General features: G+C 40.0%; 1 protein-coding gene across 3 annotated transcripts in view; it reads left to right on the plus strand.

Moving 5' to 3' along the window:
• Window positions 1-18783, plus strand: part of NBEAL2 (neurobeachin like 2) — a 496796-nt gene that overhangs the window by 375465 nt on the left and 102548 nt on the right. For all 3 annotated transcript variants that reach the window (XM_053713715.1, XM_053713717.1, XM_053713716.1), the window contains 6 exons: window positions 8292-8416; window positions 8977-9103; window positions 9371-9528; window positions 15972-16105; window positions 16421-16528; window positions 18060-18155. In XM_053713715.1, coding sequence (XP_053569690.1) covers window positions 8292-8416; window positions 8977-9103; window positions 9371-9528; window positions 15972-16105; window positions 16421-16528; window positions 18060-18155 — 748 coding nt within the window. The remainder of the gene's footprint in view (window positions 1-8291; window positions 8417-8976; window positions 9104-9370; window positions 9529-15971; window positions 16106-16420; window positions 16529-18059; window positions 18156-18783) is intronic.

Below are 18783 nucleotides of genomic sequence, written 5' to 3' on the forward strand. Positions count from 1 at the left end.
TCTCCATCACTGATCGTAGCTCAACATTCCCTGTAGTAATAAGGAATGTCTCTGGACTCCCTCTTGGTGGGACGAGGATATCTTCAGATCCTTTTGTGCCTAGGAGTCTGCCGGACGACTTTGGTTCCGGTCTGCCTGCACTGCACAATTGTGCTTTATATCACGTGAGTAGGTTTTCACCTGTACCTATATCATTTTGGTTTTGGCGCCCTCTACTTTTTGTATTTTAGACCTATCTATATTGTCGTAGCGTGACACATTAGAGGAGCTTCCTATAGCCGTGGACTCTCTCTGGATAAGTCTTTTATCAGGACACTGCTTTATATTATCAATACTTCTGGACTGTTGTTCTCTTGTATACACCAATTGCTCTATATGAATTGTTATGTCATTTGATATTTATGCAATATATGGTATCCCTAATTGAAATGTAACATATTGTTATATATTTTATACTCGATCAGCTATATATTTACAATCTTTTTTTCAGACAGTTCAGTTATTATATCTTAAATTAGTACAGACTACATTTTAGATCTGTAAAAAATTTGCTGTACACTGGTTTAAGGTATATTATACCATTACATATATATATATATATATTTATATATATATCCCACTACCTTATATATTTATTGCTTACTGTTGGCGCGTCTTATAGATACCAGCTTGGTTAAAAATAATTTTTTGCCTGTTGTGTATCTCGACATACTATAAGATATGGTGTAAATATCTGTATTGGTTTGAATCCAGAGGCTACTCTTGAAATAGAATTCGGATTCCTAGAATTCTGTTCTTTCTCCAGGAGGGTTTGGAGAAGGGTTTATCGGCAAGTACCTTGAAGGGTCAAATATCTGCCTTGTCTATTTTGTTACATAAACGTCTGGCGGGTGTACCAGACGTGCAATTGTTCTGACGGGCTTTGGTCAGAATCCGGCCTGTGTTTATACCGGTTACTCCTCCCTGGAGTCTTAACCTTGTTCTTAAAGTTCTTCAGCAGGCTCCGTTTGAGCCTATGCATTGCTTAGATATTAAGATGTTATCTTGGAAAGTTTTGTTTCTTGTTGCAATTTCTTCTGTTCGCAGAGTCTCAGAACTCTCGGCGTTGCAGTGTGAATCCCCTTATTTTATTTTCCATTCTGATAAGGTAGTTCTGCGCACTAAATTGGGTTTCATTCCTAAAGTGGTTTCTTTATGTCCTAACCCTTCTACTCATAAGGAGCGTCTGCTGCACAACCTAGATGTTGTGCGTGTGTTGAAATACTATTTGCAGGCAACTAAAGATTTTCGTCAGCCTTCGGCTCTGTTTGTTGTCTTCTCTGGGAAATGTAAGGGTCAGAAAGCTACAGCTACTCCTCTTTCTTTGTGGCTGAAGAGTTTAATTCACTTGGCCTATGAAACTGCTGGACAGCAGCCTCCTGAGAGAGTCACGGCTCATTCTACGAGGGCTATTTCCTCTTCCTGGGCATTCAAAAATGAAGCTTCTGTGGAACAGATTTGCAAGGCTGCAACTTGGTCCTCTTTGCATACTTTTTCAAAATTCTATAAATTTGATACTTTTGCCTCGGCTGAGGCTTCTTTTGGAAGAAAGGTTCTTCAAGCAGTGGTGCCTTCCGTTTAGGTTCCCTGTCTTGTCCCTCCCTTATCTGTGTCCTCTAGCTTGGGTATTGATTCCCAATAGTAATTAGATGATCTGTGGACTCTCCATGTCATTAGAAAGAAAACGAAATGTATTCTTACCTGATAAATGTATTTCTTTCTTGTCCACGGCCCGCCCTGTTTCTTTAGACCGTTTTTTTCATGTTATAAACCTCAGGCACCTCTGCACCTTGTTCCTTCCTTTACTTTGGGCCAATGACTGGGGTTGGAGGGAAGGGAAATTATATTTAACAGCTTTGCTGTGGTGCTCTTTGCTGCCTCCTGCTGGGCAGGAGTGATATTCCCTATAGTAATTAGAGATGATCCGTGGACTCCCCGTGTCAAGAAATAAGTACGTTTATCAGGTAAGCATAAATTTTGTTTTTCTTGTACTTCAGGTCCCTGTCAGGATGAGAATGGCTTCTGTCAGACCTGGAGTTGGTAAAAAGAATGAATGAAGACTACTTAGCGCCCACATATATGTATATATATTTATATTGTTCTTGGTAATCTAAGAAGATTATTTAATCTTCCTCTTGTTGAGGAGATTTTATGCCTGTTACATATTGTAGGGCCCGTGTCATAGGGTTCCTTTCTTTGTGTTCTTAGGACTCTCTAAGGAGTTGTTTTCTTCCTATCTGTTTAGATAGGATTCCACGATATGTTCTCTTTCGAGGACAATGTCTCAACATGGTATATAAAAAAAAATGTATATATATTTTATTTGTCCTCTAATGGATAGTTTCCCTGCAAGCAGGGATAGGGGTAATGCTGTGTCATAGTAATCCTCTTAAGTAAGAGATGTGGTAGCTGTTAGCTGTTTGGAGATCAGCAGGGTAGTCCTTGTTACTCCTCCAGTTATTTCTGCTAACTCCCATATAGAAATCCATGGTTGGTTACTCTGCTTTTCCTTTTTCCCCAGGTCCCTGTCAGAAATTGTCGACTCTGTCGGATCTGGGTTGCTGTGCCTGCTCCACAGCTGAAACTCCAAAGATAAGTGCTTATTTCCTACTAGATAGGAGGTTCGAGCACAACAAAGGATACCCCCTTTCTCCAACATAGGTGTGTCCGGTCCACGGCGTCATCCTTACTTGTGGGATATTCTCTTCCCCAACAGGAAATGGCAAAGAGCCCAGCAAAGCTGGTCACATGATCCCTCCTAGGCTCCGCCTACCCCAGTCATTCTCTTTGCCGTTGTACAGGCAACATCTCCACGGAGATGGCTTAGAGTTTTTTAGTGTTTAACTGTAGTTTTTATTATTCAATCAAGAGTTTGTTATTTTGAAATAGTGCTGGTATGTACTATTTACTCAGAAACAGAAAAGAGATGAAGATTTCTGTTTGTATGAGGAAAATGATTTTAGCAACCGTCACTAAAATCCATGGCTGTTCCACACAGGACTGTTGAGAGCAATTAACTTCAGTTGGGGGAACAGTGAGCAGTCTCTTGCTGCTTGAGGTATGACACATTCTAACAAGACGATGTAATGCTGGAAGCTGTCATTTTCCCTATGGGATCCGGTAAGCCATGTTTATTACGATCGTAAATAAGGGCTTCACAAGGGCTTATTAAGACTGTAGACTTTTTCTGGGCTAAATCGATTGATTATTAACACATATTTAGCCTTGAGGAATCATTTTATCTGGGTATTTTGATATAATAATATCGGCAGGCACTGTTTTAGACACCTTATTCTTTAGGGGCTTTCCCAAAGCATAGGCAGAGTCTCATTTTCGCGCCGGTGTTGCGCACTTGTTTTTGGCATGCAGTCGCATGTGAGAGGAGCTCTGATACTTAGAAAAGACTTTCTGAAGGCGTCATTTGGTATCGTATTCCCCTTTGGGCTTGGTTGGGTCTCAGCAAAGCAGATACCAGGGACTGTAAAGGGGTTAAAGTTAAAAACGGCTCCGGTTCCGTTATTTTAAGGGTTAAAGCTTCCAAATTTGGTGTGCAATACTTTTAAGGCTTTAAGACACTGTGGTAAAAATTTGGTGAATTTTGAAAACCAGTTTCAAAGAAGGAACGTTTGTTGCACAATTTGGATGTTGTTCGCGCTCTAAAATTCTATTTAGATGCTACAAAGGATTTTAGACAAACATCTTCCTTGTTTGTTGTTTATTCCGGTAAAAGGAGAGGTCAAAAAGCAACTTCTACCTCTCTCTCTTTTTGGATTAAAAGCATCATCAGATTGGCTTACGAGACTGCCGGACGGCAGCCTCCCGAAAGAATCACAGCTCATTCCACTAGGGCTGTGGCTTCCACATGGGCCTTTAAGAACGAGGCTTCTGTTGATCAGATATGTAGGGCAGCGACTTGGTCTTCACTGCACACTTTTACCAAATTTTACAAGTTTGATACTTTTGCTTCTTCTGAGGCTATTTTTGGGAGAAAGGTTTTGCAAGCCGTGGTGCCTTCCATTTAGGTGACCTGATTTGCTCCCTCCCTTCATCCGTGTCCTAAAGCTTTGGTATTGGTTCCCACAAGTAAGGATGACGCCGTGGACCGGACACACCTATGTTGGAGAAAACAGAATTTATGTTTACCTGATAAATTACTTTCTCCAACGGTGTGTCCGGTCCACGGCCCGCCCTGGTTTTTTTAATCAGGTCTGATAATTTATTTTCTTTAACTACAGTCACCACGGTACCATATGGTTTCTCCTATGCAAATATTCCTCCTTAACGTCGGTCGAATGACTGGGGTAGGCGGAGCCTAGGAGGGATCATGTGACCAGCTTTGCTGGGCTCTTTGCCATTTCCTGTTGGGGAAGAGAATATCCCACAAGTAAGGATGACGCCGTGGACCGGACACACCGTTGGAGAAAGTAATTTATCAGGTAAACATAAATTCTGTTTTTTTAACCTTTAGAAATAGGAAGCCTGGGGACCTTAAAGTATGTCCCTTCATTTTTGGAATTTTATGGGAGCAATATATTCAGGGCTCAGATGTGTAACAATTTTTTTTATTTACAAACACTATCCAGTTTGTAGCCCTGCCTTTCGACTTAGCCTCAGCCCCTCTTTACTAAGGTTCTAAGGGCTCTTTTGGCAGTAGACAGATCTCTAGGACTTGCGGTGACCGGGACGCAAAGTATTTGGTCTAATGGTGGCTTCTGTGGATATTTATTCCTTTTGCTCGATTCCATCTGAGACTTCTACTGTTAGACCTCTCAGACTTTTCTCAGAGGACAGTCCTAGACTACCTGACAAAAAGACTCTCTGTCCTGGTGGCTCTCTCAGGACCTTCTGTCCTATGGCACATGTTTCTTGAGACCATCCTGGGAGATTGTGTCTTCTAGTGCCTGCCTTTCTGGCTGGGGAGCAGTTTGGGGATCCTTCAGAGCTCCGGGAATCTGAGTCTGTCCCTCCTATAAATATCCTAGAGTTGAGCGCAATCTTCAATACACTGACAACTTGGCCTCAACTGAGTTTTGTCCGGTTTATCAGATTTCAATCGAATAACTTTACTTCGGTGGCGTATATCAACCACCAGGTAGGAACACAGAGTTCCTTAGCCATGAAGGAGAGGAATCACTTTCTTCAGTGGGCGGAGTCTCAAAATTGTCACATTTCTGCCATCCACATCCCAGGGGTGGACAACTGGGAAGCGGATTATCTGAGCCGGCAGACTTTTTATCCAGGGGAGTGGGTCCTTCATCTGGAAGTATTCTCAATGATACCTCTCAGGTGGGGAGTTCCCGGAGCTGAATCTGTTGGAGTCTTGTCTAAATGCCAAACTTCCAGAATAGGGATTAAGATCAAGGGATCCGCACACAGCTCTGGTCGACGCTCTGGCGGTTCCATGGGACTTCAGTATAATTTACCAATTCCCTCCTTTTGTCCTCCTTCCTCGGGTGATAGCCCATATCAAACGGAAGCAGGCTTCGGTGATTCTAATTGCTCCAGCTTGGCCTCGCAGAATTTGGTTTGCGGATCTGGTAAAGATGTTGTCCTTTCCCCCATGGAAATTACCTCTGAGCAAGGACCCTCTACTTCAGAGTCTGTTTCTACATCCAAACCTAGATTCTCTGAAGCTGATTGCTTGGAGATTAAATGCCTAGTCTTGTCTAGACAAGGTTTTTCTTAAAGGGTTATTGATACCATGATTCAGGCTCGTAAGCGGTTATCTTGCAAGATTTCCATAAGGTGTGGCTTAAATACCTTTGATGATGCAAATCTAGGGGTTTCCTTTGGAGTCTGGTGAGGGTTCCCTGCATTCTGTCTTTTCTTCAGGAGGACCTGGAGAAGGGCTTGTCAGTCAGTTCTTTGACGGGACAGATCTCTGCCCTTTCAATTTTTATTTTTGCATAAACGTCTGGCCGAAATACCAGATGTTCAATCTTTTCTTCAGGCCTTGGTTAGAATCAGGCCTGTGTTTAAGTCTGTTGCTCCTCTATGGAGCCTTAATCTTGTTCTAAGGGTTCTGCAGTAAGCTCCGTTTGAGCCTATGCACTCTGTTGATATTAGATTATTGTCTTGGAAGGTTTTGTTTCTTCTCGCTATTTCTTCTGCTCGCAGAGTCTCAGAGCTTTCGGTTCTGCAGCGTGCTCCCCCTTACCTTATTTTTCATGCAGATAATGCGGTCCTAAGTTGGGAGTTCTTCCTAAGGTGGTGTCGGACCGCAATATCAATCCGAAAATTGTTGTTCCTTCTTTTTGCCTAATCCTTCTCAGATCTCAGAAGTAATGTCTGTTGCATAACTTGGATGTGGTGCGTGCTCTGAAGTTCTATCTGCAGGCTACTAGAGACTTTTGACAATCTACTGCCCTTTTTGTTGTGTTCCCGGGTAACCGTAAGGACCAGAAGGCCACTTCTTCTATTCTTTCTTTTTGGTTGAGAAGTGTTATTTGGTTGGCTTACAAGACATCCTTAGAGAACTACGGCTCATTCCACTAGAGCTGTCTCTTCTTGGGCCTTTAAAAATTAGTCTTCTGTGGAACAGATCTGCAAGGCGGCCACTTGGTCCTCATTGCATACTTTTTCCAAATTCTACAAATTCGAAGTTTTTGCCTCAGCTGAGACTTTTTTTGGAAGGAAAGTTCTTCAAGCAGTGGTGCCTTCTGTTTAGGTCCGCCTGTCTTGTTCTACCTCTCTTCCATTCTGTGTCTTCTAGCTTGGGTATTGGTTCCCACTAGTAATTGAATGGATTCGTGGACTCTCCATGCCATTGGAAAGAAAACAAAATGTATGCTTACCTGATGATAAATTATTTTCTTTCCTGGCATGGAGACTCCACGACACGCACCTCTATACCCTTGTGTCCTTTTCTCTTTCCATATTCCTTCGGCTGAATGACTGGGGGTTTATGGGAAGTGGGAGTGATACTTAACAGCTTTGGTGGAGTGTTCTTTGCCTCCTCCTGGTGGCCAGGAATTGAATTCTCACTAGTAATTGAATGGATTTGTGGTCTTTCCATGCCAGGAAAGAAACATTTGTTTCAGGTAAGCATAAATTAATTTTTTTCAATTTTTTCATCATATTTTATAAAAAAAATTATAGAAAATTATAATGTATATTAAAAATAATGGTATCTTGAGAGAGTCCATTTAATGGCAAGAAAAACGGTATATAATATGTGTGTGGGTACAGTAAATGAGTAAGAGGAAAATTACAGCTAAACACGAACACCACAAAAGTGTAGAAACAGCCGTGATCCTTAACGGTCAGAAAATTGAAAAATGGCCTGGTCACTAAGGGGTTAATAAAGAAATAAATTTAAATGTTTGACCAAAGGCTTCAGTAATATTTTCAAAATGTTGCAAAAAATGTGACATGGCCTAACTGCCTGATACATTGTTGCAGAGAAATCCAAAGTAATTTTTGTGCCAAGCTGTAAACCCTGTTGTGTCCCTTTTCCTTAAAGTGAATGTAAAGTTTGACGAATGTGTGCCCGGTTTTTAAAAATCCTATTAAAAATAGGGGCACTTTCATTCATCAAACTTTACATTTCACTGGTTTTGTTAAAATACTTACCTTTTCTTCTTGAAACCCGCTCCAGTGCTTCCCTCGCCCGTCGCAAGCCTCTTCATATGTCACCAATGACGAATCCGGCTTCCTCCAATCACGGCGTGGCCTCAGGCAATGTTTGCTCTGGGGGGGAGGCCGTTATTGGAGGAAGCCGGAATCATTGGTGACGTATGAAGAGACTTGCGACTGGTGGGGGAAGCGCTGGAGTGGCTTTCAAGAAGAAAAGGTAAGTATATTAACAAAACCAGTGAAATGTAACGTTTGATGAATAAAAGTGCCCCTGTTTTTAATAGGATTTTAAAAAAATGGGTACGCATTCCTCATACTTTACATTTACTTTAAAGGGCTCAGCACCCTGGATAGTGCTTGCTGATTGGTGGCTACATTTAGCACTACCCAGGTGCTGAACCTAAAATGGGCCGGCTCCTAAGCTTTAGCTTCCTGTTTTTCAAATAAAGATACCAAGAGTACAAGGAAAAATTGATAATAGGAGTAAATTAGAAAGTTACTTAAAATTGCATGCTCTGTCTGAATTATGAAAGAAAAAATGTGGGTTTAGTATCTCTTTAAAGGTGAACATTTCAAATGCTGCAGTTTATAAAACATAAGATTATTAATGGGTTTCCTGGGGTGGCACTGGTTGGAATAGTAATGCTACGTAACCTCACATGCTTCTTACCTTGCAGTAAACCCACTGTGACCAGATGGAAGCTTTCCAGTGCTGAGACCTACTCCCGGATGAGACTGAAACTGGTGCCCAATTACAATTTTGATCCCCATACAGAAGCCAGCGCCCTGAGAGACAACTTAGGTGAGGCTTTGTCATGGCACGGAGTTGGAAAGTTCCTATTTTATGACACCACATCACTGAGGCTTAGAATACAAAACCTAGAGTAGGCGCTCCAGTGGCACGGTATTTCTATTCAGGTGGAATCATCAGTCACATAGCACACTGTACTATAGAGATAAACTCACAAAGGTAATGCACTTTAATAAGTCAAGCAGGCTGATGTATTTGTAGCCCCGGTAAATCCATCACTTAACTACAAAGCAGAGAGATGGCGCTCCAGTGGTACAGTATTTCTATTCAGGTGGAATCATCAGTCACATAGCACATTGTACTATAGAGATATACTAACAAAGGTAATGCACTATAATAAGTCAAGCAGGCTGATGTATTTGTAGCCCCTCTTAGCTGGCTAACTCCGGTATATCCAAACAGCCACTTAATAAAAAAATAATATTTTCCATCCAATCACACACTCAGTCTCATGTGTTTGGAATCGTGCTGGAGTTAGCACTGTGTGGGCGAGAAGCCTGTAGTGGGTTTCTGTCTTTGCTCTGCTCATTGTTTTATCATTTCTGTTCCAGGCACTGACCACACACACAGCAAAGCAGACTCCTTCCATCTCGCCGTAGCAAAAGAAGCAAAAGTGAATGAACTGGAGGATGACCAGCTGGGGGCGGAAGACCTGATGTTCTTAGAGAACATAAACCAGTAAGGATGATTTTATATAAAGTAAAAGTACAGTCACTTCTTGCTCCCATTCAGTAATCTCCTCTCTCTGATGCTAATACCGCACTGTACTTTACAGTTGGGTTTATTGTCTGTCTGACCCTCGGTACCTGAACCAATGATGTTTTGTATATTTAGCTGAATCCCAAATAGAAGAAGATCCCTAAAAATCCACTCGCAATTGTCATCTGCTCTCCTAGATTTGCCATAATATGACCCCTCTGCTCCATCTGTGTTGTGCTTTTTTAGTGCGGAACCCAAAGAGCAGAATCAGAGTGAGAAGCTGGTGATCTCCGAAGACTGCGAGCTCATCACCATCATGGCAGTTATTCCAGGGCGACTTGTAGTCACCACGCAGCAGATTTATTTTTACGACATGAGTAATGAGAGGGAAGAAACTGAGGAAGGTAATACTCAGAAAAGTGTGATCATCTAGAATCGATCATTTCTTTCATGTAATTAGCAAGAGTCCATGAGCTAGTGACGTATGGGATATACATTCCTACCAGGAGGGGCAAAGTTTCCCAAACCTCAAAATGCCTATAAATACACCCCTCACCACACCCACAAATCAGTTTTACAAACTTTGCCTCCTATGGAGGTGGTGAAGTAAGTTTGTGCTAGATTCTACATTGATATACGCTTCGCAGCAGGTTGGAGCCCGGTTTTCCTCTCAGCGTGCAGTGAATGTCAGAGGGATGTGAGGAGAGTATTGCCTATTTGAATTCAATGATCTCCTTCTACGGGGTCTATTTCATAGGTTCTCTGTTATCGGTCGTAGAGATTCATCTCTTACCTCCCTTTTCAGATCGACGATATACTCTTATATATACCATTACCTCTACTGATTCTCGTTTCAGTACTGGTTTGGCTTTCTACTACATGTAGTTGAGTGTCCTGGGGTAAGTAAGTCTTATTTTCTGTGACACTCTAAGCTATGGTTGGGCACTTCTATATAAAGTTCTAAATATATGTATTCAAACATTTATTTGCCTTGACTCAGGATGTTCAACGTTCCTTATTTCAGACAGTCAGTTTCATATTTGGGATAATGCATATGAATTAATCATTTTTTTCTTACCTTAAAAATTTGACTTTTTTTCCTGTGGGCTGTTAGGCTCGCGGGGGCTGAAAATGCTTCATTTTATTGCGTCATTTTTGGCGCTGACTTTTTTGGCGCAAAAAATTATTTTCTGTTTCCGGCGTCATACGTGTCGCCGGAAGTTGCGTCATTTTTGACGTTTTTTTGCGCCAAAAGTGTCGGCGTTCTGGATGTGGCGTCATTTTTGGCGCCAAAAGCATTTAGGCGCCATATAATGTGGGCGTCTTTTTTTGCGCTAAAAAATATGGGCGTCACTATTGTCTCCTCATTATTTAAGTCTCATTATTTATTGCTTCTGGTTGCTAGAAGCTTGTTCACTGGCATTTTTTTCCCATTCCTGAAACTGTCATTTAAGGAATTTGATCAATTTTGCTTTATATGTTGTTTTTTCTATTACATATTGCAAGATGTCCCAGATTGACACTGAGTCAGAAGATACTTCTGGAAAAACGCTGCCTGGTGCTGGATCTACCAAAGTTAAGTGTATCTGTTGTAAACTTGTGGTATCTGTTCCTCCAGCTGTTGTTTGTAATGAATGTCATGACAAACTTGTTAATGCAGATAATATTTCCTTTAGTAATGTTACATTACCTGTTGCGGTTCCGTCAACATCTAATACTCAGAGTGTTCCTGTTAACATAAGAGATTTTGTTTCTAAATCCATTAAGAAGGCTATGTCTGTTATTCCCCCTTCTAGTAAAAGGTCTTTTAAAACTTCTCATTTTTCAGATGAATTTTTAAATGAACATCATCATTCTGATTCTGATAGTGGTTCCTCTGGTTCAGAGGATTCTGTCTCAGAGGTTGATGCTGATAAATCTTCATATTTGTTCAAAATGGAATTTATTCGTTCTTTACTTAAAGAGGTCTTAATTGCATTAGAAATAGAGGATTCTGGTCCTCTTGATACTAAATCTAAACGTTTAAATAAGGTTTTTAAATCTCCCGTAGTTATTCCAGAAGTTTTTCCTGTCCCTGATGCTATTTCTGAAGTAATCTCCAGGGAATGGAATAATTTGGGTAATTCATTTACTCCTTCTAAACGTTTTAAGCAATTATATCCTGTGCCATCTGACAGATTAGAATTTTGGGACAAAATCCCTAAGGTTGATGGGGCTGTGTCTACTCTTGCTAAACGTACTACTATTCCTACGGCAGATAGTACTTCCTTTAAGGATCCTTTAGATAGGAAGATTGAATCCTTTCTAAGAAAAGCTTACTTATGTTCAGGTAATCTTCTTAGACCTGCTATATCTTTAGCGGATGTTGCTGCAGCTTCAACTTTTTGGTTAGAAGCTTTAGCGCAACAAGTAACAGATCATAATTCTCATAGCATTATTAATCTTCTTCAACATGCTAATAACTTTATTTGTGATGCCATCTTTGATATCATTAGAGTTGATGTCAGGTATATGTCTCTAGCTATTTTAGCTAGAAGAGCTTTATGGCTTAAAACTTGGAATGCTGATATGTCTTCTAAGTCAACTTTGCTTTCCCTTTCTTTCCAGGGTAATAAATTATTTGGTTCTCAGTTGGATTCTATTATCTCAACTGTTACTGGAGGGAAAGGAACTTTTTTACCACAGGATAAAAGATCTAAAGGTAAATTTAGGTCTAATAATCTTTTTCGTTCCTTTCGTCACAATAAGGAACAAAAGCCTGATCCTTCACCCACAGGAGCGGTATCAGTTTGGAAACCATCTCCAGTCTGGAATAAATCCAAGCCTTTTAGAAAACCAAAGCCAGCTCCCAAGTCCACATGAAGGTGCGGCCCTCATTCCAGCCCAGCTGGTAGGGGGCAGATTACGATTTTTCAAAGAAATTTGGATCAATTCAATTCACAATCTTTGGATTCAAAACATTGTTTCAGAAGGGTACAGAATTGGCTTCAAAATAAGGCCTCCTGCAAAGAGATTTTTTCTTTCCCGTGTCCCAGTAAATCCAGCGAAGGCTCAAGCATTTCTGAAATGTGTTTCAGATCTAGAGTTGGCTGGAGTAATTATGCCAGTTCCAGTTCTGGAACAGGGGCTGGGGTTTTATTCAAATCTCTTCATTGTACCAAAGAAGGAGAATTCCTTCAGACCAGTTCTGGATCTAAAAATATTGAATCGTTATGTAAGGATACCAACATTCAAAATGGTAACTATAAGGACTATCCTGCCTTTTGTTCAGCAAGAGCATTATATGTCCACAATAGATTTACAGGATGCATATCTGCATATTCCGATTCATCCAGATCACTATCAGTTTCTGAGATTCTCTTTCCTAGACAAGCATTACTAGTTTGTGGCTCTGCCGTTTGGCCTAGCAACAGCTCCAAGAATTTTTACAAAGGTTCTCGGTGCCCTTCTGTCTGTAATCAGAGAACAGGGTATTGTGGTATTTCCTTATTTGGACGATATCTTGGTACTTGCTCAGTCTTCACATTTAGCAGAATCTCATACAAATCGACTTGTGTTGTTTCTTCAAGATCATGGTTGGAGGATCAATTTACTGAAAAGTTCATTGATTCCTCAAACAAGGGTAACCTTTTTAGGTTTCCAGATAGATTCAGTGTCCATGACTCTGTCTCTGACAGACAAGAGACGTCTAAAATTGATCTCAGCTTGTCGAATCCTTCAATCACAATCATTCCCTTCGGTAGCCTTATGCATGGAAATTCTAGGTCTTATGACTGCTGCATCGGACGCGATCCCCTTTGCTCGTTTTCACATGCGACCTCTTCAGCTCTGTATGCTGAACCAGTGGTGCAGGGATTACACAAAGATATCTCAATTAATATCTTTAAAACCGATTGTACGACACTCTCTGACGTGGTGGACAGATCACCGTCGTTTAGTTCAGGGGGCTTCTTTTGTTCTTCCGACTTGGACTGTAATTTCAACAGATGCAAGTCTGACAGGTTGGGGAGCTGTTTGGGGGTCTCTGACAGCACAAGGGGTTTGGGAATCTCTGGAGGTGAGATTACCAATCAATATTTTGGAACTCCGTGCAATTTTCAGAGCTCTTCAGTCATGGCCTCTTCTAAAGAGAGAATCGTTCATTTGTTTTCAGACAGACAATGTCACAACTGTGGCATACATCAATCATCAAGGTGGGACTCACAGTCCTCTGGCTATGAAGGAAGTATCTCGAATACTGGTATGGGCGGAATCCAGCTCCTGTCTAGTTTCTGCGGTTCATATCCCAGGTATAGACAATTGGGAAGCGGATTATCTCAGTCGCCAAACGTTACATCCGGGCGAATGGTCTCTTCACCCAGAGGTTTTTCTTCAGATTGTTCAAATGTGGGAACTTCCAGAAATAGATCTGATGGCGTCCCATCTAAACAAGAAACTTCCCAGGTATCTGTCCAGATCCAGGGATCCTCAAGCGGAAGCAGTGGATGCATTGTCACTTCCTTGGAAGTATCATCCTGCCTATATCTTTCCGCCTCTAGTTCTTCTTCCAAGAGTAATCTCCAAGATTCTGAAGGAATGCTCGTTTGTTCTGCTGGTGGCTCCAGCATGGCCTCACAGGTTTTGGTATGCGGATCTTGTCCGGATGGCCTCTTGCCAACCGTGGACTCTTCCGTTAAGACCAGACCTTCTGTCGCAAGGTCCTTTTTTCCATCAGGATCTCAAATCCTTAAATTTAAAGGTATGGAGATTGAACGCTTGATTCTTAGTCAAAGAGGTTTCTCTGACTCTGTGATTAATACTATGTTACAGGCTCGTAAATCTGTATCTAGGAAGATATATTATAGAGTCTGGAAGACTTACATTTCTTGGTGTCTTTCTCATCACTTTTCCTGGCATTCTTTTAGAATTCCGAGAATTTTACTGTTTCTTCAGGATGGTTTGGATAAAGGTTTGTCTGCAAGTTCCTTGAAAGGACAAATCTCTGCTCTTTCTGTTCTTTTTCATAGAAAGATTGCTAATCTTCCTGATATTCATTGTTTTGTACAAGCTTTGGTTCGTATAAAACCTGTCATTAAGTCAATTTCTCCTCCTTGGAGTTTGAATTTGGTTCTGGGGGCTCTTCAAGCTCCTCCGTTTGAACCTATGCATTCATTAGACATTAAATTACTTTCTTGGAAAGTTTTGTTTCTTTTGGCCATCTCTTCTGCTAGAAGAGTTTCGGAATTATCTGCTCTTTCTTGTGAGTCTCCTTTTCTGATTTTTCATCAGGATAAGGCGGTGTTGCGAACTTCTTTTAAATTTTTACCTAAGGTTGTGAATTCTAACAACATTAGTAGAGAAATTGTGGTTCCTTCATTATGTCCTAATCCTAAGAATTCTAAGGAGAGATCATTGCATTCTTTGGATGTAGTTAGAGCTTTGAAATATTATGTTGAAGCTACTAAGAATTTCCGAAAGACTTCTAGTCTATTTGTTATCTTTTCCGGTTCTAGGAAAGGTCAGAAGGCCTCTGCCATTTCTTTGGCATCTTGGTTGAAATCTTTAATTCATCATGCTTATGTTGAGTCAGGTAAAACTCCGCCTCAAAGGATTACAGCTCATTCTACTAGGTCAGTTTCTACTTCCTGGGCGTTTAGGAATGAAGCTTCGGTTGATCAGATTTGCAAAGCAGCAACTTGGTCTTCTTTGCATACTTTTACTAAATTCTACCATTTTGACGTGTTTTCTTCTTCTGAAGCAGTTTTTGGTAGAAAAGTACTTCAGGCAGCTGTTTCAGTTTGATTCTTCTGCTTATAATTTCAGTTTTTTTCATTATAAGATTTAAACTTTATTTTGGGTGTGGATTATTTTCAGCGGAATTGGCTGTCTTTATTTTATCCCTCCCTCTCTAGTGACTCTTGCGTGGAAGATCCACATCTTGGGTAGTCATTATCCCATACGTCACTAGCTCATGGACTCTTGCTAATTACATGAAAGAAAACATAATTTATGTAAGAACTTACCTGATAAATTCATTTCTTTCATATTAGCAAGAGTCCATGAGGCCCACCCTTTTTTGTGGTGGTTTTGATTTTTTTGTATAAAGCACAATTATTCCAATTCCTTATTTTTTATGCTTTCGCACTTTTTTCTTATCACCCCACTTCTTGGCTATACGTTAAACTGATTTGTGGGTGTGGTGAGGGGTGTATTTATAGGCATTTTGAGGTTTGGGAAACTTTGCCCCTCCTGGTAGGAATCTATATCCCATACGTCACTAGCTCATGGACTCTTGCTAATATGAAAGAAATGAATTTATCAGGTAAGTTCTTACATAAATTATGTTTTTATGTTCTTTACTCAAATAGTTATGTTCCTCAGTCACAAATACAATGACTGTAGAAAGAGCATTATTGTATAAGTTTGTATAATGCAATAGCTCAGTAATATGCACATGTGGGTCAATATTAGCCCACGGTATAGAGGGAGAGGGATACCTGTGTATTGTCAAAAGCTGTCAAAATGCACTGAGATAAGAGGCATTTCAACGGCTTAGAAATTATCATATGAGGTTTGGCTTTCCACAAAAAATACCAAGAGAACAAAGCAAATATGATGATTAAAGTAAATTGGAAAGTTGTTTAAAATTGCACGCCCTATCTGAATCATGAAAGTGTAATTCTGACTAGACTGTCCCTTTAATGTATGTATGCTCTGTTTACTAATAGTGTAGTATTTATTTTGTATGTTGTTTTTTAAAAGTTTGTGATAAATAAAGCTTCTTGCAGTAAGCGTTACAAAATGCTGCACTGTAAAGCACAAAATATTGTTGGTAATACTCAGATATTTTGTATTGTTTGCTTTACAGGTATCGGTTATGACTTCAAGCGCCCTCTTTCTCAGCTGCGGGAAGTACATCTACGTCGGTACAACCTCAGGAGATCGGCGCTAGAGTTTTTCTTTATCGACCAAGCCAACTACTTTGTCAACTTCAAAAAAAAGGTTCTTTTTCCTTTGCTATTCTTGAAAAACCTGCAAGTAAATTGCTAATCACTGGTGTAAAATATGAATGAAGTTTTTTATTTTTATTCCATAAGCTTTCAATGCCTCACAGGTCTTTTCTTCAGAAGTTGATAATATCTGTCTGAAAAGGAGACCTTGATTTTGTTGGTATCACAATCTGCTAAAGGAACATTATCTGTGGGACCAATATGGCAATAACCTTTTTACTGTCTCACTTGAGGACGCTACAAGTGACACTGTAGTCTTCTCAGTCAGAACCATGTCTATGTACTGATTTCTGTTGTCTCCATAAAGGTCAGAAATAAAGTTTATTCGCACATCCTCGGCCTGCATCCTCTCAACCAGTTGTTAATTGGCAGCCGATCTCCTCAGGAGCTGTTACAAGCCTCAGGATTAACACAGGTAAATATTCTATACGCTGGTCCGGGTTCTATGTGATTCTTTTCATAGATTAAGGGCTAGATTTATTAAGCCCTTACGGCAGCAAGTTCTCACAAGAACTTGCTCGCCGCAATTTAACAAGCAGCGGTCACCAGACCGCTGCTTCCCTAAACTCTTCGCCACCTCTGAACTGGCGAAATTCAATCTCCTCGGTCGAGTCCGACCGAGGAGATTGACAGCTCCTGCCCGCGCGTGATTGGTTGTGCGCGGGCAGGGGGCGGGATTGCATGCGAGCGCAAAATTGCGCTCGTGTGCAATGTTAATTACCTACGGGTAATTTCGCCACGCCACAGGCGAGCTGAGGCGTACAGGGGCGCGTATACGTGCCCCTGTACGCCTCAGCTATGATAAATCTAGCCCTTAGTCATTGCAGCATCTGAAGTTTTCTGTTATTTTAGAGATGACAAATTTAATTGTTTTAAGGGCTGAGAAGACCATAACAATATGTATTATAATTTACTGTAGGAAATCTAATTTTATGCCCAGCATATATTAATTCTCCTAATAATTTAAAGGGAAACAGTCGTTTTTAATTTGCTCCACCTGAAGCAGGGCATTTGTTTTGTTTGTGAATTGTATTAATGTCCACCAATAAAGAAGTGGGCATCCTGCTTATCAGCCAGTGAACAATCAGTCCTTAAAGGGTCACTGAACCCAATTTTTTTCTTTTGTGATTCAGATAGAGCAGCAATTTTAAGCAACTTTCTAATTTACTCCTATTATCATTATTTCTTCGTTCTCTTGCTATCTTTATTTGAAAAAGAAGGCATCTAAGCTATTTTTTTTGGTTCAGACTCTGGACAGCACTTGTTTATTGGTCGGTCAAATTAATCCAATAATCCGCAAAAACAACCCAGATTGTTCACCAAAAATGGGCCGGCATCTAAACTTACATTCTTGCTTTTCAAATAAAGATACCAAGAGAATGAAGAAAATTTGATAGTAGGAGTAAATTAGAAAGTTGCTTAAATTTGCATGCTCTATCTGAATCACAGAAGAAAAATGTGGGTTCAGTGTCCCTTTAAGGCACAGTTGTACTTCCTGTGTAGCTTCAAATCCAGCTTTAACTCTTTTAAGCTTTATTATTTTTTATATGTTTAAAGGGACAATTGTGATTTAAAGTTAAAATGATATTTTCATGGTTCAGTTATAGCATGCAATAAAATCAAATCTTTCCCATATACTTCTATTACCAATTTTGTTTTGATCTCTTGGTGCTCTTTGTTGAAGTGTAGGAGCACAGGAATGTTCACAGCATGCACTGTGGATTCTCTAGAGGGGGGGGGGGAGAAAATACAATTTCCAGTGGTAAATAACAGGAAAAGAGGCAAAATACCAAATTAATATACATTGCTTTGTGTTTTTAAGATGCTTATTTAAATAATATATGAGGAGTTTAATTTTACATTTGCTCTGGGAATGTTGCTGGGGCGCTGGTTGGTAAAGTAACCTTTGTTCAGTGATGAGTTTCTCATCCACTTGTGTTTTCTAGAGATGGGTCTGGAGGGAGATTACCAACTTTGAGTACCTGATGCAGCTAAATACAATTGCTGGCCGGACATACAACGATCTCTCACAGTATCCAGTGGTGAGTTTGGACGTCACTTGTTTGATAATCTGCTCTATGTTGCCAGAAAAAAGAAATTCAACATTTTCTTGAATTTTTATAGTTTTGTATTTATATTGATGCATTAAAATCCAGATGATTTTTATCTTATTTAATAACTTTTAAATTGACCTATTGTACATATTTATTTTTGTACAGTATTAATGTAGTTGAGGCTGCAGAAAATCAGCCATATATGTGTATTATTTAAATGTTAGTCTGTTACATTTACCTTATAACTTAGCTTATAGCTAAAGAATTTCCCAGTTAAAGGGACACTATTGTCAAAATTAAACTTTCATGATTCAGATACAGCATGCAGTTTAAAAAAAATATAATTTACTTCCATTATCAAACTGTGCAGTCTTTTTATCTGCACACTTTATGAGGCACCAGATCTTACTGAACAAGTGCAAGAGCTAATAGTGTATACATTTATGAGTCTGCGATTGGTTGTTGGCTGTCACATGATACAGGGGCAGGAAATGGGAAGCAAATTTGAAAGTTTGGCAGAAAAAAAATCTGCTCATTTGAAATTTAGAGTAAATGCTATTGCATTGCCTTGATAGTATGCGTGTGTTGATTATGTAATTCTACTATATTTAATTGT

This window comes from Bombina bombina, chromosome 5, assembly GCF_027579735.1.
Source record: "Bombina bombina isolate aBomBom1 chromosome 5, aBomBom1.pri, whole genome shotgun sequence".
Taxonomy (NCBI): Eukaryota; Metazoa; Chordata; class Amphibia; order Anura; family Bombinatoridae; genus Bombina; species Bombina bombina.